The sequence below is a fragment of the Echiichthys vipera genome (genome assembly GCF_963691815.1).
Source record: "Echiichthys vipera genome assembly, chromosome: 11".
In the NCBI taxonomy this organism is placed as follows: domain Eukaryota; kingdom Metazoa; phylum Chordata; class Actinopteri; order Perciformes; family Trachinidae; genus Echiichthys; species Echiichthys vipera.
Window position 1 is genome coordinate 16624943 of NC_139836.1, and position 25563 is coordinate 16650505.

At 40.4% G+C, this 25563-nt stretch overlaps 3 protein-coding genes across 6 annotated transcripts in view; 2 read left to right on the forward strand and 1 right to left on the reverse strand.

The window, feature by feature from the left end:
• The window catches only part of wdfy4 (WDFY family member 4), a 39357-nt gene extending 35719 nt beyond the window's left edge, over nucleotides 1-3638 (reverse strand). For all 4 annotated transcript variants that reach the window (XM_083922687.1, XM_083922689.1, XM_083922688.1 and 1 more), the window contains exons 1-3: nucleotides 3407-3638; nucleotides 2066-2323; nucleotides 2-113 (exon numbers count right to left, since the gene is read on the reverse strand). In XM_083922687.1, coding sequence (XP_083778813.1) covers nucleotides 2-113; nucleotides 2066-2323; nucleotides 3407-3427 — 391 coding nt within the window. In that variant the 5' untranslated portion in view covers nucleotides 3428-3638. The remainder of the gene's footprint in view (nucleotide 1; nucleotides 114-2065; nucleotides 2324-3406) is intronic.
• Nucleotides 3639-5573: 1935 nt separating this feature from the next.
• LOC310953903 (uncharacterized protein) lies at nucleotides 5574-11631 on the forward strand. The gene is made up of 10 exons (XM_083923165.1): nucleotides 5574-5832; nucleotides 6474-6609; nucleotides 6751-6861; nucleotides 6996-7128; nucleotides 8310-8488; nucleotides 8656-8729; nucleotides 8838-9000; nucleotides 9107-9189; nucleotides 9480-9670; nucleotides 10131-11631. Exons 1-10 carry the CDS (start codon nucleotides 5712-5714, stop codon nucleotides 10617-10619), a joined length of 1680 nt encoding a protein of 559 aa, XP_083779291.1. The 5' UTR covers nucleotides 5574-5711; the 3' UTR covers nucleotides 10620-11631.
• Nucleotides 11632-12611: 980 nt separating this feature from the next.
• Nucleotides 12612-25548, forward strand: arhgap22a (Rho GTPase activating protein 22a). Its single transcript, XM_083923164.1, has 10 exons — nucleotides 12612-12704; nucleotides 18097-18293; nucleotides 19594-19681; nucleotides 21930-22058; nucleotides 22710-22920; nucleotides 23024-23156; nucleotides 23242-23315; nucleotides 23708-23829; nucleotides 23966-24953; nucleotides 25036-25548. The coding sequence occupies exons 1-10, from the start codon at nucleotides 12653-12655 to the stop codon at nucleotides 25253-25255; spliced, it is 2214 nt and encodes a 737-aa protein (XP_083779290.1). The 5' UTR covers nucleotides 12612-12652; the 3' UTR covers nucleotides 25256-25548.
• Nucleotides 25549-25563: the final 15 nt, after the last annotated feature.

A 25563-nucleotide genomic window follows, 5' to 3' on the forward strand; every position in this document is an offset into this window, starting at 1 on the left:
CCTGCAGGTCTTTCAGCCAGTCTGTTGTGGATGTTATAGATGACAGTGTCGGCTGTGAGAGATGCAAGCCCTTTAATGTTCAAACCTTCAAGTCTGCCACCATCCTCACAGACCTGGGTTCAAGAGGAGAGAAACTTTTATACAAAGATACTAGAGAGAGAAAAAAATGATGTTCCTTTTCAGGTTCATGCTTGTATTTTCGCTTTCTACTAGATGTGTAGAACATGTGACATGTTCACATGCATTCATGTTAAAATAAAAACCTTATTTTTCCACATGCTCACCTACCCCTGTCCCAAAAAGACCAGTCTGCTCCGATTAGCTTGCGAGAAAATTACACCTTTGCAAGTTGAGGTTGTTCTCAAGCTGTGAGTGGAGGTATTATAGTGTAGTGGCTATCTACAGAAAGGAAGGGTATCCAACTCTGAGGGGCTTGTTGAAACCCATGTTTTCTGATCTTGGCAGCCAAATATGGGCTGTAGGCACTCCAGATACCCAGATGTATATTCACAAGCACTGAAAACTTTTTTTATTTTTTTAAAACCAGCCACGACAGCAACATTGGTATAGTTTTCAACTTGTGAGTGAGACGCCGGCTGTCACAGCAACTATCACAGAGGCAGTTTTGAGTAGTTTGCTAGGTCTATATATGTCTGCTTGCCTGTCCATCTTTCTGTTTATCTGTCCGTCTGTTGTCACCTTGATAGTGTCGCAACCATGCAGAATACAGTCACAAAATGTTACAGTGTATAGTTGAGATTAAAATCAAGGCCAAGTTCGATAACGGGTGTAATCTAAACAAGGAGGCTGGAGGTGGAGCCTTGGACCTGCCACTTTACGCCCCTGGCCCGATATGCAAGATGCAGTTGACATTAAAATGAAGGTTGACTTCAAAGATGGGTGGGGTCTGAGCAAGGGAGCCTGAAGTAAGGGATTAGGAAATATTGAAGGGACCATTGCCCAAACAGATTATGGCCCTGGCCCAATTTGGCATTGCAGTTATGTTCCCATCACAAGATTGTGTCTAGTTCATGATATGTCATGATAAAGCATGAAGTAATATATATGATGATTGCTACTGCTAATGGCATATTTGAGTGAAAATTGACTTGTACTTGCAATGTATTGTATGTACTTGTGTGACATACCTGCTCTTCTACATTTTGTGCATTGTGACATACAATAAAACAATGTAACCATTCTATATTTTAGCTTTTTGTAGCTGTGCTTTCACAGTGCGATACAAATAAAGTGTATTATTAATTATATAGTTGAATATAGGCTGTTTTGGGTAATGCATTACACACTAAATAATAGAAGCCAAGGTGTACTATATCCTCTTTTCAGTTCCATAAGAAGATATCGCATTTCCCTGAGTTTGCTGTTCCTAAGTGAGGCCACGCATTCTGGTGAAATCTCTGGTCATGAGGCGTACACACACACGGCATGCACACACACGCACACACACGGCATGCACACACACGCACACACACGAAAGAGTGATTACATCTGCAGCTGTGAGCTCAATCAATGGTGTTACACACACACACAGATCTGTGATGGAATTTGAGTGTGCGCACGGGTAAAAAAAGTGGGGAGGTTTCTTCATAACTGTGACGCAATTAAGGAATGAGAGATTCCTCTTCTTCCAATTAATCAATGTGAGGCCTGAAGCTACAGAATAGATCTAATGCACTTTTCTATTCTATGTGACAGTTCAGTAAACTGCATAGATTTACTGAGAGACCACATACATGTATTTTCAGGGGACAGTGATAGGATGGCTGAGAACCAAACATCTGACTGCCATCACGTGCTTCATTCAGCAGTTTTGGAAACCACTTTGTCCTGAGGCACCCATTTAACCTTTTCAAGGTTGGGTATTCATTTGAACTGTGGCTGCACTTTAAATTGTTCTGCCATGGTCAATTAATATTTTGCCAGAAGTCTAGACAAAATAACTAAACTAAATAAAACTAAATAGCAGCAACAAAAAATAAAATCACAGAAATGGATGAACAATAAGAGATAGAAAGTCACACATTCTTGGCCCAGTGGCCCCTACCTGTATGTAGAGAGGCAGGATTTTGACTAGAAGTTCCTCTCTCTGCTCTAAAGGAACATGGTCAGTTCTGTGCTCAGGGCTCAAGCATGTGTGAATTCCCAGCTCCTGTAGTTGTTCTCTGAGCACTTGTGGGAGATGAGGGTTTGTACAAGGACCCTCCACTTTGTCCACCTTCAACTCCACAGAGACAGATAACTCCCCTGAAGCACTCAGCTCTCCGGTTTCCTTATTGATCCTTTCCCCTTTAGCAGACTGGTCCTGATTGGGAAAAAAAGAGAGCCAAAAGTGATACATCAGATTGTTCCATATTTTTTAGTTGCATGATATCCTAATAGTATTGTAATCCTATTAGTTTCACTTCCTCAAATAAATGTGTCCCCAACAAAGCCGTCAGCCCTCCTCCTTTACCCCACACAGCACACTGTCTGCATTGAGAAACCATCAGATAGAAGAGCAGACCACTGGCAGTCATGTGCCATTTTCAATAACTGATTAACATCAACCTCTGTGAGGGATCCGCATGGTAGAACTGATGCCCAATTTTCAGTAATTGGAAGCACATCATGCCAGTAAATGTTAAAAGCTTTTTAAAGCTTTCAAATCAGCACTGCATGTACAAATCTAGTTGCAGATGTGTTTTACCATGTGTCTGTATTCAAATTTCACTGCAGATGTGTTCATATTAATTGTGCAGCAGTTTGGAGATTCCTAATGAGTCCTGTCATTTACACTAGAAATTAACTTGACAATTTGGGGTGCACATATTCATATTTTTAGATAATCTAATCAATGTGACACTAATAAACCCCTAGGATGTTCTGTCCATGTTAGTGATGCCCCTAGTTAACAGTTAAGGTCATGTGATTGATTGTGTGAACTTAAATTCCTCTACAGTTTGAATTCTTTCACACAAAGTGTGGATAAGGAGCCCCGCTCCCAAGCAGAAATGTTACTTTATTGACTGGAGCACACTTATCACAGTGCTGTTATTTTGGGCCCTTTCTGATTAGAGTCACACTGTCATGGTGAAACATGTGGGACACTGGTAGAGAAGAACTGCTAAACGGCAAAACCAGTGGTACGGGCATCAGGTATGATGGTGAAGTAAATGGAAAGGCATTTCATATTCCACAGAAATGAATTAATACTTTAATGTTTCCTGATGTGAGAATGTTCTGTGTTTAGTGTGCAAGAGAGAGACCGACAGCGAGAAGACTCAAAAGTCCTTCCTTACATGTGAAATGTATGACGAGTATGTCAAAGTGAAATACATAATCACAGCTACGGTAACTGCTGCCTCGAGCCAATTCAAAAAGAAAACACACAGTTAAGTCCTCTTACCTGTATTTGTGTGAGAGCCATCTGGGATTTTCCAAGCTCTAAGAGGACACCGCTCTCATCGGTGTGGTGTTATTCCAGAGTTGTCAGTCTCTGTTCCCATGTCAGGAGGAAAGACAAGCACAGACCGGCTAAGACATAACTAGCTCCTACAGTACTGTGCTGACCCTTTCTGTAAAACTACCCGCCCCTTACTAATCTGCACAAAGCAGAATGAACTATGAACAAGCAGAGCAGCTCAAATCAGCTGTCCCTGGTCATGTGCCTTCTTACTTCCTTAAAGAAGCAGAAGTGAAAAAGTGTTGTTTAGCTGGTTGGATGGGGCCCTCCCACCACAGCTCAGAGAAGAGTCCCTTTGCTTTTTATAGACGTGTCCTGTAAAACTGTACTGATATGAATCACAGTGACAGGATCCCATGATTCACCAAAGCCAGCAAACACAGCTTGTAATAACAGTGGAGAGATTGAAGGCTTTGACTTGACGGTGAAACAGTTATAAATAATGTGTTTGTCTGCTGATAATAACTGGAAAAAGAGGCCTCCAGTAGTTTACTGTGTTTAAAAGATAAACCCACGTTTAACAGTATCTAAGATTCAACCAGAGTGTGTTAAATCTTGTCATGCAAAACCAATCAATTCAGTAAGAATAAACTATATATCTGGGTTGTTTTTCTTTGTTTGTTTTACTTTAATTACGTATGGGTCACGTAATGGGCCTTAGTAGTGGGTCAGTGTGGTTTGAAAGCTTGTGGAGAGCATCTGCACTGACATTGTGAAACTAGTGTTTGTATTTGTCACATAGAAAATATAAGTACTGTCAACATAGAAAAGCTAAACAGCGCCATCTTGTGGGTTTTAATAATAGTAATATGCAGACAGCTGGCAAACAGTCTTGAGATATTAATTTAAAAAAATATCCCCAAATTAGACATTAAAACCTGCTTAATACTGTACCGTGTTGTTTACTGGAGATATTTTAGCAGGAAAACTACAGGTGTGTAACCCATGATGGTGCCAACATAGACTGTAGTTGTACTGCACTGGTATGATGCATGCTAGTCTCAGGTGCATGCTAACCCTGGGTCTGAAATTGACGGAAGCCACCATAAATGGGATTAATTACACCTTTACTTAAAGTCAAAATGTCTATACGGAAAGGACTCAGCAAAAAGAGCACAACAATGACCATACACTCTGGGTTTTTCACGATTTTTTTACCATCATGAATGCAGACCTCAGGAAAAACCTATCCCCTGCTGAAGTTGAAGCCACTTTCTCGTCCCTCTGCAGGCCCGTGTTGCACCGAGCTCCGATAGCGTTTTTATGCACTTCAGTGATCGGACAGAGCTTCGGCCAAAGTCGTCGCATTGATGCAGTAGTGTTACCTAAGCAGACAACACGTGCATTACATAAAATGACGTTTATCCCTTCCGAAAACGGACTACTAATACATATTAAACTAACTTAACTGTCAACACCGCAGTTTTAAGTCTCAATCTGTATTATTCTTTATGATTATTCTACATTAAGTCGTACGTTGCACTATGGAATTAAATATTGGCTGAATACTAATAATAATAATAATAATAATAATAATAAATGTATTTCTTGCCTATCAGGAGTTTATACCAAATATGTGATTTAAGCTAATAATAAATGTTTTTTTTAATTAGTTTTATTAACAAAATCCATATACAAAAAAAGAAAGATAGAAATTCTTCACAGTATCATAAAGGATTATGTGCTTACAAAGGTGCAACATTATAATAAAATACAAATGAAATAAAACATATCGATAACATCAATAATTACATGAGATAGTTAAATTTAGCGATTTCTATTCTTCAATCATGTTGAAAGGTTCACTGAATTACTTTTTTCATAACTGAGGGCTATACAAAATAAATGTATGTGTGTTGAAATTTATTAAAAGGAGGTTTCACTTTCATATCCTCGGGATTTGTCTATTAAGCTAATAATAAATGTATAAATAGTCTCTACAAATAGTGTTTTCAAAATCCTGCCCTCACTTTGATAACCACGTGTTTCCTTGACGCGCGTGACATCACGGGTCATGTGACCTGCTGCAACCAACGAGATGTCCAGGGCGTGGTCTTGCCTCAATCAGTTAAGCACTAAACAGCAGCATATAACGAAAGAGCCCCGTTACTTCACCGCGGAAGATAATCTCCCTGCTCACTTTACATTATGATGTTATAGCGCTTCTTCCGAGGAGCTGATTTGTGTTTCTGCCGCAGTCGCTGTCGGTGGAGTCAGAGCAGGCCGCCTCTGTGCACCCTTCTTCATAATGCATCCGATGCCTGTGTGCTCCGTTAACGGAGGAGACATATTTGACTGTATACAGAGAGGAAATATTGAACAGTGTATACAGTTCGTTCAAAATGACCGATCAGTCCTCAAGCAAAAAGGTAAGGTGGACTAAGATGCAATACAAATATGAATCTAGTCAGTGTTGCTTTTTTTACTTACATTATATTGTGAAATTACAGGCCGATACTTCCTCCTGTATTCATGCATGTAGTTTTAGCCTTTAAGTGTCAGTGATGGTATTTCCTAATTTTCCTATTGATTACCTTGAGAACTGCGAATGAACATTGTTTTGCCAAGATAATAATCCTGTTATAGCTATGACATACAGTATGTCTGCAATTCACACTGTGTCTTTTGAAACATGTATACGTTATTATTTGTTAATATTATTGCATTGATCCAGAACAATTGGAGATAATGGTTGTTGTTTTTTCAAAGGACCACTTTAACCTTTATCCTGCTCCAATGTCTCCTGATGTGATTTTGTAACAATGCCAAGGGGAAACCTAACTCTGCCCAGCTCCTCTGTGAGATGGCCTGGCACGGATCTAGATAGACAGATCCTGTGACAACACAGCACAAATTCACATTGTGCAGAAGGGAACCCAAACCCGGACTCCAGAGAGTTCCAAAGATCAACAGACTGACAGACTGTGCATTTATGTCAGGCCTATATTGTTTATATACTCACAGAGACTGCAGAGCTGCATGTGATGTGCATGTGTTTGTCTTCATCCAGGCTGGGGTGGTTTCACCCCGCTCCACTACGCTGCCCTTCATGGTAACCGTGCCATGGTTGACCTTTTCCTTAGCAATGGAGCTGACCCTAACCTGACCTGTGATGCAGGACAGACAGCCTTTCAATTTGCCTGCAGGTGAGCAATATTTGCTTATTTAGGTCTCTAGTGTTACACAGACATCCCTGGATTTATGACAATATGATGATGTGAGCATCATGCATTTTGTTCTGTGCTTGATCCTGTGTGATAACAGTTTGTGCCTTTGACTCCCATCAGGCAAGGGAACATCTATATCATACATCAAATGATGCAGTATGGAGCTGATTTGCGCCTCAAAGATCTGCAGCAAAAAACATCACTGCATCATGCAGTCACTGGGGGCAGCATGTGAGTGGTGGAAAGAGTGGAAAAACACCTCACAGTTTTTTTTGTCTTGTATTTTTGTTTTTATTTTTTGCTACACAGTCACAAACACGTGTAATATAATTTATTGCACATGCACTAACTGTTATCTTCCCCAGTGTTGCAGTGCACTATTTGTGGGAGACAGGAATGTTCCGGTTCTCAGACACAGACATGTACAAGGTGACACCCCTTCACCTGGCTGCATCCACAGGCAACACAGAGGTAGTGCGGTATTTGCTCAGAGACCAGGTAGGATTTTTACTCTCTTTCTCGCTCACATGCTCCAGACAGATGACAAACAAAAAGAGAAAACTTTATCTCAAAGGACTCAGTTATGCTCATTTTCAGTTTCATACTTACGATTTGGGTGTCTCCTAGAACATGTTTACATGTTTTTATGATTAAAAAAACACATTATTTTTCTCATACTGTCTGTCTGAACATACTAGTATTCACATGCTATCTGAGTAGCTCCGTTTCAGCGTCTGTCTCTTTAAGACCCCCTCCCAAAAAAGACCAGTCAACTCTGATTGGTCAGCACTTCTGGTTCTTCTGCATCTGCACACTCTAGTCTTTGCGCCATCATTGCAGCCAATGAATTACTGTAAAGGCACTGTAGCAGCACTTTCTACCTATATACAGTACATAGTATAGTTGTGACTGTACGGATGTACTGAAGGCTCATTTGAAAATTTAAAAAGGCACTGTTTCGGAATACAGGCTGTGTGCATTTCTCGTTTTGATTAACAGTATTTATTTAGCACCTCAACCTGCACAATGATAATATTAAATGTTATTATATTATATATATATACATATATATAATATATATATATATATATATATATATATGTGTGTGTGTGTGTGTATATATATATATATATATATACATATGTGTGTGTGTGTGTGTGTGTGTGTGTGTATGTGTATATAAATATATATATATATATATACAGTATGTGTGTGTGTATATAGATTTTTTAAATATAATATGGAACCTTTACAAAAAAATCTCTAAAATCTCTGTTAAAATGTTTTTATGGTTACATTGAGTCAACTGAATTGGATTTGAGCGGTTAGTTTTGGTGCCACACCCACTGAGAATTAACATGCAACAATGTAATGTGACTAAACTCAACTTTTAGTTGCTTTTAGCCACTTTTCATTTCATGTCCCAATCCCACACATTTACAGTATATGTGTCACTCTCATAAACCACTCATATGAAACTGTAGACAACCAGTGAATAAGCTCAGTATAACATATAGTAGTATAATAATAGTAATAATAAAAGTATAATAATAGCATAGTATATAGCACAATATTTACTTTGGAATGTGACAAAAATCTGTTAACTCTTAAGACGCTTTTGTGAAACTGGGCCCAGTGCAACTGCAATTGTGCGCCTCAACACTCTGTTTGGGTTTCAGAGATGTGCTGTGGATGCAGTTGACCAGCAGGGAGCGACAGCGTTTCATGTTGCAGCAGAGAGGGGCGGAGTAGAAGTGTGCTGGACACTGCTGCAGAGAACAGGGTGCAGGATTCTCCATCAGAAGAACCACAGCGGCATCACACCACTGGACCTCAGCAAACAGGGGAAAACATTTAGGTGAATCTGCTGTCTAGAAATGTCTGGAAAAACACTGACTGGGTTGTAGCACTCCTCAGTACCTTTAGGTATCCTTTAGATACCCAGTGTGTTCTGATTTTTGGATGACTTCTTTCTCTTGGGATCCTGCTGATTAATACATTGCTATACTGTGTATTTTTCTCTAGACATCAGCAACTCACCAAGCTACTGAGTCAGTACATTCATGAGCCAAAACACCACAAGCCCACAGAGTCTCATGGTGAATATTACTATGTAGTTACAAAATAATGGTACTGTAACATTTAAAGGGCTGTGCCTGTTTTTTCACACACATTTGAATGTTTTTTATCATGTCTTTTATCACCAGTGTTGTATTGCTGGACACTGTTTTTTCCAACCCTGACTGGAGCTGCCATCCTGCTGATAGCAGCCATGTTGGGAGGCTATGGGGGGTTAACCTGCGGTCTGCTCTTCCCGTGGCTGGCAAGAAGCATCTTCACACAATACCACCGCATTACCACATACCAAAGGTTTAAAATTGTGTTGTACATGTGAAATGTTTATCAGTAAGTCAACATGTTTTCCTGGGTGTTTTTTTATATCGCTTTGTTGAGATAACATCTGTCTTCCTTCCAGGTTACCCAACCCGGTCTACTTGGGAACCCTCATAGCTGGCTTGTTCCATTCGCTGCTCTGCTTCTATGGAAAAATAATGCCTAATATCCTTAATAAATGTAGCATATGTTAAGTCTTTTTTTTGTGTTATCTGGCTTTTTTTGCCCTCAAAGTTGGTTTCTCTGTCGGCCCGTCCAACACCTTGGTTCAGAGAGGGATAGTTAAACCAAAGCCTGGATTGCTTTCAGATTTGGTCCTTGCAAGATTATTCGTAAATATCATAGTGCCACTAAAAGTGATGGGAGGTCTAAATTACCTGTGAGTAGGCCCCAGGGGTTGATGTCTAGGATTTTGTTTGTTAAAATGCCAAAGGTTTATCCTTAACCTTTTGAATGTGAGTGGCCAACCACTGCTCTGGTCCAAATGGCAATGTTCCACTTCTCCATCGTTCTCGGTTTGTTCTGTAAAGTTCTGACTCAGGACCCTGGGACACTGGACAGAGCAGAAGCAGATCCTCAGTTCTCCTGTATCGCTGACCTAGTGGAGAGCAACCAGAGCCCTCACAAGTTCTGTCCATACTGTGAGGTAGGACATGCGCCGATATCTACCTGTGTCTATCAGTTTCTGTCTAGAAATAGAAACATACACACAGCCCTTCTCCTCTTGGGGTGTCTTGATTTTCATCCCAAAGTGAAATTATAAAGCAAACACTGGGCATGAACAGGATCCATGTTAACAATAATTATCATTTAATTGTACCATATTGTGTTTCTTATTATGTAAGTGCAGTGTCTCAGTTGTTATACTTTTTCAATCTTTTATGGACCAGTCCTGTAACATTATGGTTTGTATGTTTTTGCTTCTTGCGGAAAAAAAGAATGTATATATGTATATATATATACATATACATATGATGATAAAAGACCTACCAAAAATGATTACTGCAAATATAACACAAAACCTAAAGCATGTTTTTTAAAGTTAAAAAATAGATGCACATTTTCTTCATATTCAAAGTATGTTCCTGTCTTTGCTTTCTTTGTAGCTGTTTCAGCCAAACTTTACCAAACACTGCAAGCTGTGTGACGTGTGCATTAAAGACTATGACCACCACTGCCTTTTCCTCAACCGATGCATCGGCCGGGGTAACCACCGCCTCTTCCTCTTCTTCATCCTCTCCATGGTGATTGCCCACCTTCTCTTTGTTGCCACAGCAGCAAGTTACCTGTATAACCAAATGCCCGTGGGCTTTCACAGTTTTACATTGTGGCTCGCATTGTTAGGGGAGGAGTTCTGGATTGTGGTCATGATGATTATGAATACACTGACATTGCTTTGGGAGGTGTGGCTACTGACCGAGCAGTTTGATGCTGTTGCCACAGGAACGACCACCTTTTTTAGACAGTGTGAAATCTCAGCGCGACAGAAGTCAATAATACAGCGCTGGGTTATAGTGCTGTCGTTTCTGCTGGAGGGTCGAAGACGGGTGGGCAGCATACAAACAAGAGAGGACAAAACTTCCATAGACATATAGAACTGTCAGTTTTATCTTTGTAACCAGCTGTTTCCTCGCTTACTTCTCAGTTTACAGGTCTGTGGTGTGCACTCAGCCTTGTGATAATGTCCTCTTTAGATTCGATAACTCTCTAATGCCATAACATGTTGTACTTGAATGTAAACATTTGTTATATCTCAATATTCTATTTTAATATACAGTAGACTCTAGAGTAGATTGGTCACCAGATTTGTCCATAGTGGCTAGCAGCGTAACTACCACTAAGAGTTTAGATGTTCACCTAGTTTTTAGAGACCTCACTTAATACTTCCAAGATAACAGTGTTCTAATTAATTTGCTGGTTTACATTGTTGTGTGTGTAAAGTACTGATTTTTTTCTAAAACTGTGTTTTAGCAGGGAACGCCTCTGAATGGATGCTCACATTCACACCTGTTTTTATATTCCCCATTAGCAAACTTTTTAACCCCATTTTTGTTGTTCTTTTGACTAAAAGTGTGTCATGGTGTAAGGCACCAATTCAGAGTTGTGAAGATTTGTGTAACATTACATCCTGTGATTAGCTAGTGATAATGGTTAATAGCAGGTGCACTGAAAGCTTTTGTCTTACATAATGGCACTGTCTCTCTGACCTGCGCCCAGTCAGTTGAGCCATGCCACTTCCTCTGCTCTGACTAATGAGCCATGCTCTTTTCATGCCTTCAATTAAACACACTCATTTCCTTTGTGTCCCTCAGGACCATATTTCCAGATTATAGATGATGTTCCCCACACCCCTCAGAGAGGCTGGTGTGTCTGGACTACATCATGTAATATTATTTAGTGTCTACTGTACTGCCTGTCATGCATACGGAGAGGTCAAGATGAGCGCATGTAAGCCTGTGAGTGTTTTTTACTGTATTTCTCATCGCTGAATCAGTGTTAATTTATTTAAATGGCTGCCACTTGTCGATGTCCCATTATGTGTTATATGTACTAATGTATTTTATCTGTGGTTACACGGTTTCTTTTCATTTCCATGATGATACCTCACTGTGCAACCATGATGTTTTTTTTATGCTGTAAGAAAAAACATGCTTAATAAAAAACATCACTTAAAATCTGCGATTGTAAGTAATATTTCTTTCTAATCTCACTGTGTAGCAGTGGTGGAAGATGTACTAAGTATGTGTGTGTGAAAGTACAGAAATACTATCAGCAAAATGTATTGAATGTATCAAAAGTTAAAGCACTTCTGTAGAATGGCTCATTTCACATATTTCACACGTTATATTTTTCTATAATATTATGATATCTGGTTTTATCGCAAAAGAGTAGCTATAAGGGTCAAATAAATGTAGTCAAATTTTGAATATTTCCATACAAAATGTAGTGGAAGAAGTATAACGTAGCATAAAATGGAGTATTAAGTTAATTTACTTATATACTGACCCTTTTGAATTACATAGTCAAATCAGTAACAGCCAGAGCATTCAATTTGACTCTGTTGTGAGTAAGGAAAATGTACAGTAACGGGAGAAATTCTATTAAACTGTTATTTAGAAGTCAGCAGTTTTCACTTCTCCATCAAGGCAGCTCACTTCCTTAGTGAGAGAAAGCCTTCAAGAAAGATTCAGAAGAGGAGGACAGCAGGAGAGCCTCGCAGCTTTGTTTTATTTCTCTGTAAAGCAGTGCCTATCCCAGCAGACTGGAACTGCGATGCTTTCGTGTGCAGCGCAGAGAGTCGGGCTCCGGACAGAGAGACGTCTGGTCTGCCCCTCTGAGATGACATGGCAAGTAATTCTCGCATAACTGTCTTTATTTCCTTCCTGATTAGAGTCTGTGCACATCAGCATTCTTCAGACGCACGTCACTGGTGTGTTACTGATGGCAGCTATAGTGGTCCCTTCTCTTTGGGTATGTGAATGTCATTTGGTTTGTTTCTTGGTGATTACCAATTTAGCAGAGGACCGAGATTTCAGTGTTGCCATTGTTTAAACCTTAAATGTGCCTGTTTTGTGGCCCTAGAAATGGACCCAGTGGAGAGGAGTACTGTGCAGACGGGTTCACTGTCATGAAAACATCCAGGACTCCTCTGACCAGTGACAAACCACAGGGATTGGCAGGTAAAGCTCTGTTTTTAGTTTGTTTTTGCTACAAAGATCATTTAAGGTGATGATTTATTTTGTTGTTTAGAGGCACTACAGGTGTCTCTAATAGATATGAAACTTCCCCACTTGATTACTTACATGAAGACAATTATTTACATGTTTAAATTTGAACATTGGATAAAGTCAGTTTCAAATTGCATGTTTTATTTTGTTGACAAATCAGAGTCAAGGGTTTTTAGAGGGAGGATTTTTGGATACTAAATCTGAAAATACTGGGAACAGTAAAATAAAAAAAACAAATTGCCACGCTTCTAACAATAAAATGTTACATAAATTAAGCTCTGAATAATATATGAACAAACCCTTCCATAAAACCCTCCAGAATAAAGATGGGAATTGGAAATGTTGGAGTATGTAAGTGCTTCTGAAGTGGAGATTTCTGGCTCAGAGTAACAGAAGGCATGTTTTAAGCAAAATATCCCCAAATCCACACCGTTACTCAACAATATCTCTCTGTCAGCTGTTTTTTAGGGGGGGGGGGGGGTATATTTTTTATATTATATATATATTTTTATATTATATATATATATTTATATTATATATATTGAACAGGTATTGAATTTTGGTCTCATTTAGCCCCTTGAACTGTAGCCTTTATCTGCTTGATCACATCAACTACAACCCTACCAGGCTGAATAGTCACAAGAACATCACACCCTTGAGTGCTGTGGCTTTCATCGTACAGATTACTGAGTGACTGAGTGTTGTGGCATTTCCCCTCAGAGTATAAATCTTAGCCTGAATGAGTCAGGATACTAAATATGAGTGCCAAACAGTGGAATTTTGTCAGTTTTAAACACATGTCCACCCAAAAGTATATTACTTCTGCAATGGTTTATAGGCACAGACAATTCAATGACTTGGCCATTTGCTCTGCATCAAACACTTAATGGTATGAATAGTGTCAGTTCAATCAAATGTATTGATCTGAGGTTATACTTCAGGTACAGAAGAGACCATAATCAAATCTTCATGAGCAAACAGCTGGAGGGATTGTGAAGACTGTGGAACGATGCGGGAGCCAATGTAAAGGCATGGGTACAAGACAGAGGACACACAGCCAGACATATTTATAGACAGTGAGAAACTGATACCGAGAGTGTGCAGCAGAAGGCAGAGAGACAGATAGTGAAGGAGAGAGAGATGAGAAGAGAGAGAGAGAGAGAGGGCAGGGCTCTGGGCGTGTGAGAACAACGCCGGGCCAGTGGAACAGACGGGGAGTGAGAAGAAAGAAAGGAGGGAAGAGGAGAGTGTGTGGTTAAGTGCTTGTAAGTGTGTGTAAAATCAGGTGGAGACAGTGTCCAAGTGCAAGACAGTGAGCCGGTGCGAGAGATGCACGGAGAGGATGAGGAGTAACAGGGCGAGGCAGCAGCGAGAGGCTCTTAGTGTGTGTGGTGTGTGTGTGTTTGAGGAATAGTGTGTGAATAGAGGGATGCAGTCACGTCTCTGTGAGAGGGAGCAGCACAGCAACGGTAACCATGCTGAGCCCCAAGATAAAACAGGCACGCCGGGGTAAGCACAGTCCCTCCTCCCCTTTCTCCATCCCTCCATATCTTTTCCTTGCTTCTTTTCTCTCTGCAGTCCATTTCTTTCTCTTCCACTCTCACCGTCTCTGCAGAGCTCCATTTGACTTGCTCTCTTTGTAATAATGTGACATCAATATTGTTGGTGCTTTCACTAATGATGACATCCAAAAGCTGGAACAGCGTCATATAAGGGGCACCAGTGTCATCCTGCATCCCGGTGACTATTTTCATCAGCAATGACTAGAGTTTTCTTGCATGATCTGAAGGCTTTATCTTCTGTGTCCAGTGTTCATTGAGAGTTAACAGGCTCCACTACACAGTGATGTAATCCCCCATGTCTCCTGATGTCCTCATTCCTAGAAGATCTTAATGGAGATACTGTGGGTTGTAGTAAACATGCCTGCTGGAAGGATAATCCACTCTCTAATAATGGTCTGTTCACACCTGAATTCATGACTACATTTCCATTTGCTCCGGATTTATCGGGTTAGTGTTTTGTTGGCATAATTTTGACGAGTGACTCTAGATCAGAGGTGGTAAAAGGAATGCGGGGCTCTTCACTCCTGTGAATCCCAACAGCTGACTGTCAAACATAGTTCTCCTAATGCCGGGTAAATTCCGCTGATGTCCGGACGCCACATATACATGCCTCTTACATGACAGCGTGAAGATGAATAAGGAAGCGGTAAATCACAGGACCAACTCCTGGCACTGAGATTACCATGATGCAAAGTATAAATACTTGCTGTGATCTTCATAGCAGTTGGTTGCTATAGACAACAGACACACTGTTTCAGGTGTCTTTGTGAGTTGTGACGGTTGCCAACTTATCTCAAGGTAATGGATCATTATTGGTTTTTGGAGAGGTGTATTCACAAGACTGTTGTTTCAGAGGTATTTCCAGCCTGATATGAAGGGGTTTCTCGTCTCTTTGTATTATTTGTATTATTATAATGTATTATGTACTTTTTTCCATTATTATTATCATTAATATTATTACTATGGCGGTAGCGATGTGTGCGCAGTATTTGAGTCCAAGAACATTGTATCGTAAAGTATCGTACCGTACCGTATCGTATCATATTGTAACTTACCGTATCGCATCGTATCGCATCTCATCGCATCGCATCGCACTGTATCGTGTCGTATCGTACTGTACTGTATCGCGTCGCGTCGCATCGTACCGTATCGTACCGTATTGTATCGTATCAAACAGACAGAACGTGATATTGGCTAACGTCACCTTCAAGAATCCTAACTTTTGTGTGTGTGTTTAAGCCGAGTTGCTTAATTTCTCCTGGCAGCCATCTTATTCTGGATCCGCAGTAAAAATCAGACCATAAAAGAGGATGGGAAGGAGAAGTGCCTCTTCTCCTTCAACACAGTTGGAGAGCGCAGTAGCCACTTCACTTTGCTTGCCACATTTTGTTCACTTGCCATCTCTCATTTGCTGTAATGGTGTTCTCCTTTGATTAGATTCGTAGCTCTGCTCTCCTCTGACCCTTTTGTGCAGCATCATACAGCATCACTGAGCTGTATCTGCACTCAGAAGCTGAGATCTCACAGCAGAATCATAAAGCAGTTAAGTGTAGAGTCTTACGGGAAGTAATTGGTAAAGCTCTGAGTAATCAGATGTGGTTGAGGGCTCTCTCATTATCTGTGTGGCTGAAAAAAATGGCGATATTAGGACATTTGAATAAATAATGAGGAGCTTTAGTCAAGAAATTATTCTTTTGAGGCGCTTTAGGTGCAACACTACCATGAGGACTTCATGTCTTTATTTTTTAAGAAAAAATACCATTAATACGTGTGTGAACATGACATACGTTAATGTCTAATTATCTAATAAATTCTAAAAATCAAAGATTAATCATTCCAATCCAATATTAGTTGAATAATTTATTTCCTGGTAGATGCAGGTTTAAAACATATTACCAGTTCTGGTAGAATGAATCACATTACATTTATTCCTATACTGTACGGTACAACTTCTGTAGCTGGTTATTTTGTTTCATGCTGCTTTACACATTCTGCATCACTCCATTTCAGACTCCATTTCATTTGACAGCTTTAACTACTTTACATAAGATATACAAAACTCATTAGCTCAAAATGTGACGCATTCTAAAACATTAGATTACCCAACAGTAATTAATACATTTGTTCCATTGCAACCAAACCTAACAGCGAAATGATAGAGTAATGCATCATTAATAATGAATGTGATAATAATATAATGTACCACTAACAGGGGCTATTTTCATACTGTACATACTTTTACTTTTGATACTTTAGTGGTGGAGTTAAACTAACGTACATTTACTCAGGGGGTGTACTTGGATACACATTTGAGGTACTGCACTTTACTTGATCTCATATTTCAATGTTATGCTTTCCTTTATACTTTGACATGCCGAAGGGAATCTACTTTTTACTTATATATATTAATGCAACAGTTTTATTAAAGATTAAAATTTTACATACAGAATATGATCAGTTTATACAATATTATGTACTGTTATAGATTAAGCTACCCCAAGTATATAAGTGTTAAAAGTAGATCAGCCAACTACAACTGTGATATGCTGCTTACATTATGCATCCGTATAGATAACTCATTATAATATACATACATATATACAGGAGCCATTTCCAGCATTATTAGTATTTTTTAATTAGTGAATGCAGAACTTTTGCTTGAGTACTTTTACAGTGTGATATTGTAAGGGTTGTAAGTAAAGGATCTTCATCTTCAATCACTGATTATGACTTATGAGCTCATATATATGTTATTTTATTGAATATGAGATGATGCACTTTCAGTAAAATTAGATCCTGAAAAGATGACAATTTGATCCTTGTACACTAATAGCTCTTTGCTGACAGTAGATAAAAAAAAACCAGTTCCTCTCTGAAATTCCCTGGCTATTTTTTAAAGATGTACAACACATCTGCTGTATTTATAGATCCTTCTCCTGCTGTCAGCGTACAATTTTGTTAATGACTGCTTCACGTGCTGTCTAGTATTCGTCCTTCCCAGCAATCATGACTCTGCAATTGAAGGACATCCAGAAAAGAGAGCAATAAAATAAAGCGAAGAGTCCAGAGAGAGAGAGAGACAGAGAGAGAGAGAGAGAGAGAGAGAGAGAGAGAGAGAGAGAGAGAGAGAGAGAGAGAGAGAAATTTCCTACCATGCTCTTGCAGATACCTTCCCTGCTGTTCTCAGCAGAAAGCAAGATGCAATTAACAGGAAAAAAGACACCATTGATTTCTCTCTCCTCTCCCTCTACGTTCTGTTTATCTTGCTCCCTCTATCTCTCTTTCTCTCTCCCTCTGGCTCCCCAGGGATCACTCTACTGTCACTGTTTTTGCTCTATACCTTTGGCATACCTATGCTAATATATAATCCATGCTTGTAATCAGTCTGTAACAGTTAAAGCACAACCTGATCCAAAGCAAAACACCTCTATGCACCACAATGAAACTAGAAATTATATATGTCTTCATTAATATCTGAAAAACATATAAGATACTAACAGGATGTATTTGCTGCAAAATGGAGGCCATGCCTTGGTAAATCGACTTAAGAGGAAATCTGGATGCATGGTCAAGCATGTGGGCTTAGCTGTACCCAAGAAAGTTCTCTGTGAATAAGGATTCAGGATCGACGATGGGTACATTTTTAGATTATAACAAAACTAAAATAACATATATCCTCTGTGTTCATGTTATTTCTTTATATCTCGCTTTATCACTCTCATTGTGATGCTCCTAATCAAGCTCCTCTTTCCATCAATTTATCTCTGTGTGTGTTCTTGCAGCACGGTCCAAGAGCATGGTGCTCGGAGAGTTGTCTCGGGTCTCCAGGCCCTGCTCTCCTCTGGATCAGGAGAAAGCACTCAAGGCAGGCTGGCTGAAGAGACAGCGGAGTATCATGAAAAACTGGCAGCTGCGTTGGTTTGTCCTGAGGACTGAAGCTCTGTATTTTTACAAGGACCAGGATGAAACCAAGGCACAGGTGACATTCACAAAATGTACACACACATGCAAGACAGTCACCTGTTGCCCCAGGAGGCTACTCAGCCATTTGTTTGGATTGAAGCCTGATACATATTCAAGCTTTGTGGATTTATGGTATTGGTAATGGTATTGGTATTGGTATTGGTATTTTCCCCCAGGGCCAGTCGAGCCATTGTGTGTTTACCAACTCTGAAAATGGCTTATTGATTCTTTTAAATCAGGCGACAAAACACACGTTGTAGCCCTCATGTAGAACGAAGCACTTGTGACCATGATTTTTTAAAGCTACATGCTCCTATTTTAATTGCTTTTGGTGTCAAATTGAAGCTGGATAAATATCCATCCACACTCTACATTAAAGGTCCCATAATACTAAAAGTTAGATTTCCATGTCTTTATTGATCATAAAGAAGGCCAAGGTGCTATATAAATACTGTGGAAGTATCAAAACACCCAATCCACAGAGAAAAACTCACAGCCCCTATTAAAAAACTCTGCCTTTAAATGTATATTTCAGGTATTTTGAAGTGGGTTTGTATGAGGTAGTTATCAATAGCCATTGTATTACTGTACCTAGATGACAGTCGGCACATAACCAGTGTTTTGTTGCTTTTTTCACTCGTAGAACTTCCATATTCCTACACACCGACACAGATCAACTTATGCATAGAAATAATTTCTTGCTGCTGCCCTGTTCACAGTACATTGCTTAGCTTCTGTCCCAGGATTTCTGTCTGGGCTTAAAGAGACAGACGCAAAATGTAGCGTATCAGACAGAGGGTAAATACAGGTATATTCAGACAGAAAGAATGCGAAAAATATTGTGATTTTGGAACATTAAACAAACACAAAAGGACTTCAAGTATGAACCTGAAAGTAAGCATAATATAGGACCTTTAAAGTTGTAGTGTGTGTGACACACACACTGATAATGTGGTGACTAGCTGCCCTGTGGTTCTGCTTTGAGCGCTTAGATGGTGACCTCTGACCCTCCCTATATGCTGGAGAGATCAGAAATGCACAGTACAAGAAGTACCAGAGGGATAACTAGATGAAGAGATGCTTCCCTGAGTCATCTCTCCCTCCATCATCATTACTTCCATCCGTTGGACTACTGCCCAGAGCTCAGTGTACTCAGAGCTTTATAATGTTTAACATGCACTACACATCCAAGTCCAGAACCACTAATTGATTTATTGTTTGGCCCTTGAATACTGTTGATACAGGTGTCTGTCTCATACCTGTCAGTCTGTCTTTCTATCGGCCTATCTCACACCTTCCTCTCCTTTGTCTTACAGGGTTGTATTCTTCTTCACGGCAGTCAGGTCAATGAGTTACCTGCCAATCAGGACGAGCCTGGTCGTCACCCTTTTGAAATTGTTCCAGGTGAGTTGGCATGGTGACAACTCTGTGTGTAAGGAAGAAAGTGAGTTCAAGTGGTGTTGAATCATGTGTTAAGTGTTCAACGAACAAGATTTGTATTAAAAAAATCGTATGTTTCAACATCTCCTGTGGTATGATGAAGCACATCTGATATAATTTACCACCAATACCAAAACTTGGGATACAGAAGGTAATTTAGTCCCGAATCATGCAACATCAAGGCATAAACCACGACCACTAACAATGTATCTCTCGGTGTTTGCTTCAAATTGTGATCTTATTGGACATACAGGGGGTCATATCCTGTGTGTCAACCTTGTTGACCAAGAATCAACCAAGTGATGGATGGAAAACAGAAGTAAATCAATAGCTCCATATGAGTCATAGGGCGTAACACATGCATGAAATATGCAGAACAGTAGAAAGGATGTGATTGCCACGGCCATGTGTCTGAGGGTTCAACAACGGCTTCATTCATCTCTGCACTTGACAGCGTGGGGTTGGCATGATTACAGTCAAAACAGTGAACAGTATGTACATTAGATAGATCAGAGGGGACTGTTTGGATCAGGGAAAGAAAGAAAAGAAAGAACGTTGTACTCGGACATGAAGTTAAGATCTGGGAGGTTTAAGACAGTTTGTATAGTTACTGGCTGTGATGGTATAGTGCCTCTGTTAGGCAGCATCTTGGGTCATATCAGCACAGATTTCCCTGCAAGCATTCGTTATTTTTACGGGCTGCCACTGATTATAGCCTCTATTTTTCACTGGTTCAACATGGGCTATTACTGCACTAGATTGACTAACACCCTGACAGTTTATCCTGAGGATGAGGTTTCTCTGAAAGATGGTAGTAAGTACATTTTTTCAGCTTTGATTATCATTATTATTTCCATGTCTGACAACACTGGCATGCCAGCTGTCTCTGTTCTGCTTCACCGCCTCAGCATTTGGTGGATGTTTGAAAAAGAAGTCTCACTGAAACATATACAGCACATTACCTGTGTTTAAAAATTAAATGGATGTCAGCAGATTTTCTGCAGGGCTGCATAGTGGTAAATGGAACAAGCTACATCATTATCAGATGTTGTATACTGTAGTACTGTGGGTTTAACATAATTTGGCTGTTGCAGTTAGTATTTTTAATTATGTATGCGCCTTTCTGTGTTTGTGCATGTTTGTGTGTCCTCCCATAAAGGACCATTCCAGAGTTAACACATGTTTTAACTCATTTACTACATTTACATTGACAGGAGACTCCCTGAGTCAATATTGTATTGATTCTTCAGGTAGCATATTTTAAATATATTGCAATACAGCAATTTGATATTAATATTTGGTTACTTTTTAAATATCAAGCTATTCAGAATTGTTTATTAATGCATGCAGTGGTGTTATTTGACATAGTGTTTTCCTCGTCCCAAACTACATATTCATAATCCTCCATGTCACAGGCAGCCACTGGTTTCAATTCATTTCACAACAGTGTGGAAATCAACTTTGATGGTCATGGTCAAAAGATAAGATGCTCATTCTGATAAATGACCTGCAGGTTCTCTGCAAGCCAATTAACAACTGAATGGCTGTCTATAATTTAACAAAAAAAACACAATGATGTCATTTTTCTCACACACAACACACTATGCACCACAGTGCAGGACTTAGTTGAATTGAATGCAGGTTCTGAAATATAGCCTAGACAGAAACCCGTACCAAGACCACTTACAAAAACCTATCTTTTGGAATGTGTTTATTAAAATAGTAAAAGTAGTTATCTGTACCAAATGTAAAAGCATTGTATGAATAGAAGCTTTGGTGATTGTATCTTTTCTCTCCATCTGTTACTAACTAGTGCATACACCTCTTCAAAAGTAAGCAATTGCAGAGTCACATAAAGGGATACATCCACATAGTGTAATCAAAGCTAAACTGAAATAAACCAAAATGTCAAACCAAAATGTCAAACTGGGTGGTATCAAGCTGTGTGCATCCAGAGGAAGGAGAGGCAGGGAGGCAGAGCTGCATGGCTGTGTCTTTGTACTTCACAGGGGTGCTGATTCTAATAACTTCACTGAAAATACTGGTAGTAGTTGGTAGAGCCGACTTCTTTACAGATGATACAGTTCAGTGGCCAGAAAAGTAATTTTAAAAGTGATATCTGTTCTGTGTATGATTCCATATGTTTGAAGCACAGTGCCATTTTGTCCTATTGATCCAAGTTGAAAGTAATGAAATATGTTTGTGTTGTCAGGGGGAGCTGGAGAAAAGGATCGAACAGGCATAAGCCACGAATCATTCCTGCTGATGGCCAGCTCTCAGAGTGACATGGAGGAATGGGTCAGAGCCATACGTAGAGTCATATGGGCTCCACTTGGAGGAGGTGTGATTCTTAAACATATGTGTACACATACACACAAATGTTTACATATAGCACTGTTTATAGTAATAAAGCAAATTAATCATTAATACTTTAAAAGTCCCATAAGATGTTCATTTTCAGGTTCATACACAAACTTTGGGTTTCTACTAGAACATGTTTACATGCCTTTATGTTGAAAGAAACATTATTATTTTATGTCTAAATATACCTGTATTCACACTCTATTCACATTATTTAAGAGCTTGGCTATTTTAAGCTCAGCCGCTCTGCTTGGTGAGTGTTTCCAGGTCTTCCACATCTGCGCTTTTGGCATCTCTGCATTGTCATTACAGCTGAGGAATGACTGTAATGGCACTGCTTTTCTACCCATCTATAGTATAGTTGTGACGTCCCAACTGTACAGAAGTGCTGACGGTTCGTTTAAAGGCAGTTTCTGAATATGGCTGTGTGCATTTCTCTGTGGATTGAGCATTTTATTACTTTCACAGTATTTCTATAGCACCTCGACCTGATTTATAATCAAAAAGATGTTAAAATGTAATTTATTTTTCATTATGGGACCTTTAAATAAGGGTGTTCTTGGGTAAAGAAAAGGAAACATCCTGAGCTAATAATGATCTGATTGGTGTTCATTTTTCTGTGTGGTTGCAGGTGTCTTTGGGCAGCACCTAGAGGAGACGATGTTATACGAGGCCCAGTGTGGCCCTCAGCGACTGGTCCCTGTGCTGGTCGAAAAGTGTGTGTGTTTCATACATGAACATGGGCTCGAGGAGGAGGGCCTTTTCAGGGCCCCTGGAAATACCAATCATGTTCGAGAGCTGCAGGATGCCTTTGACCGTGGCGAGAAGCCAGTGTTTGACAGGTGACGCAGCGGGGAGAGGATATTTTATCTATAGCAGCATGCCAAGCTATTATCAGTGGTGGATAGGATTCTTTACTGTATGTCCGCTCTCTGTCTCTTACAGTACCACAGATGTCCACACAGTGGCATCACTGCTAAAGCTGTACATACGGGAGCTGCCGGAGCCTATAATACCTTTCTCCAAATACACACAGTTTCTCTCTTGTGCTCAGCTTCTTACCAAGGACAAAGCAATGGTAATTACACCCCTGCTTAACACCTTTATTGGTATACTTCCAAAAATTTGCCTTGTGCAATAAATATGTCCTACTTTTCTTCCAGGGTATCATAGAGCTAGGCAAACAGGTGAAATCTCTTCCTCAGGTCAACTACAACCTCCTTACATACATCTGCAAGTAAGTCAGCATAGTCTTGTCAGCTGTTCACAGCAGTTGTTAAGCACTGATCTGACTGTGATGGGTTTTATTGTTGCTGCTTTGTCCCATTCACTGATGATTGAGGATATGTCAGCCTGTCATACAAGAGAAATAGTATTCATTACACCCACATCCCCGTAATCAGGGGAAGTGACATTGCATTGATTGATTCTGAGCGTATATAATTGCATGTCTTCTCTGCCTTCTGTATCTATTTAAAAAGCATCAGCTGAGCCCACACATCAGCCAGAGTCATGACTCAGTCCTCCTTTTCATTAGTTTCAATTTAACTAGATAAAAAGAATGTGGGGTTTCTTGCAATTTGAAGCAGAGCAGCCAACAAGTTCTGCATTTTGTTTTTTTCTGGTCAGGTTTTTGGACGAGGTTCAATCTCACTCTAATGAGAATAAGATGAGTGTTCAGAATCTGGCTACTGTGTTTGGACCCAATATCCTTCGGCCAAGAGTGGAGGATCCAGTTACCATGATGGAGGGTTGGTGATAATGTCAACATGTCAACCCTCAGCATAATATATGACACATGCTTTCCAATCAATATATACAACAATGCCATGAAACATTTCAAGCAGGGGTATACTTGTGTGTATTTGTGTTTGTCATGATAAACAGGAAGTTCACAGGTGCAGCACCTCATGACTGTGCTGATCAGTGAACGCACCCGACTTTACCAACGGGAGGAGCTGGAAACTGAGGCCAAGATTCCCCCACTGCAACAGCAGAGTCTTATCCAACGGTGCAAGGTGGAATGGCTCTCGCAAGAAGATGCTGATCCCCCACCCTCCAAAACCCCTAAAGAGGAACCCGAATCTTACACCCCTTCTACGGACAGTAGGTCGACTGCGCCAAGCCCTGTTACAACATTGGAGGAGGGTGAGGATGGGCAGGTTGAAGGGAAGGGCAAAGGTAAGACAGAAGAAAAAGTGGAGGGAAAAACAGATAGCAAAACTGAAGGGAAAGGTGGAAGTGAAGTAGCTGTAAGCCCCAGTAAACAGTCTAAAGCCCCGCCCTCCTGGAGGTCCTCTTTAAAAGGTGGTGCAGCATCTGGGGGACAGAGGGGTAAAATAGGGGGGTCGGCAGGGGATGTGTCAGCAGCCGGTGGGACCAACTGGCTGATGAACGGCCTGTCGTCCCTCCGAGCTCACAGGCGCACCACCTCATCTGGTGAAAGACTTAAAGACTCTACACTGAAGGATTCAACCCTCTCCCTTAAAGAGTCCACTCTTCCTCTTAAAGACACACAGAGAGATACTGATGAAGATGCACTTCTGTCTCACAGAGCCCTCCATCAATCCCACAGACTGTCCGCCTATGACAATGTTGCCCCCTCCAGTCTTAGCCTGCCCGCTGACACCTCCTCCATCTGGACGGCCTTTGAGATTTCGTTGGCCAAGCCAGAGGGAAGCGATAAAGCAGCAAAATTAGAGCGGAGTCAAGAGAGACCCACAGAAGTGAAGGACAGTACAAGTACTCTTGATCACAGTGCAAGCGGTACTGAGGATGATCTCACAGGAACAAATGAAGGTCTCGCCAACATGCTGACCGAGCTCAAGCAGGAGCTGAAGAAACAGAGGACAAGTTACGAAACCTGTATTCGCAAGTAAGAATGAGTCACTTGTCATTTCTATTAAGTTCAAAATCAGAGTTTGAGTTGTTATTTATAACCTCTTCTCTTCTTTGAGGTTGGAGGAGTCTTGTTCCAAGTACCAGTCCCAGGTAAACCGCCTCGAAGAGGAGCTGGACCAGGAGAAGAAGAAGTTTCATATGCTGGAGATCCGGCTCAGGAACTCGGAGAGGGCACAACAAGATGCAGAGAACCGAAACATTCTCCTCCAGAAAGAGATGGAGGAGTTCTTCAAAACCCTTGGAGATCTAACCACAGGAGCATCACGGTCCAACTAGACCAGACTGACCTGCCTTCATCTGGTCCATAAGACGAGGAGAAGCTTGATTTCTGGGAAGACCAGCCAGCCCCAAAGCTTTGAAGACAAAATACCTCTAGAGCAGTACTACTTGCCATTGTGTTCTCTTACAGTACAGCCGTCTTGTGCCTACACTGACCAGTGCCGGTGCCAAACAAGAACTCCTCTGGACCAAGCAAGCATTTTACCATTCCAAAAGATTCCTCACTATGTCATGTAGCGGTATATTTATTAACTAACATCTTCTGTAAAAGAGCAGAAAAAGCCTTATTAATGATATGAGGTACA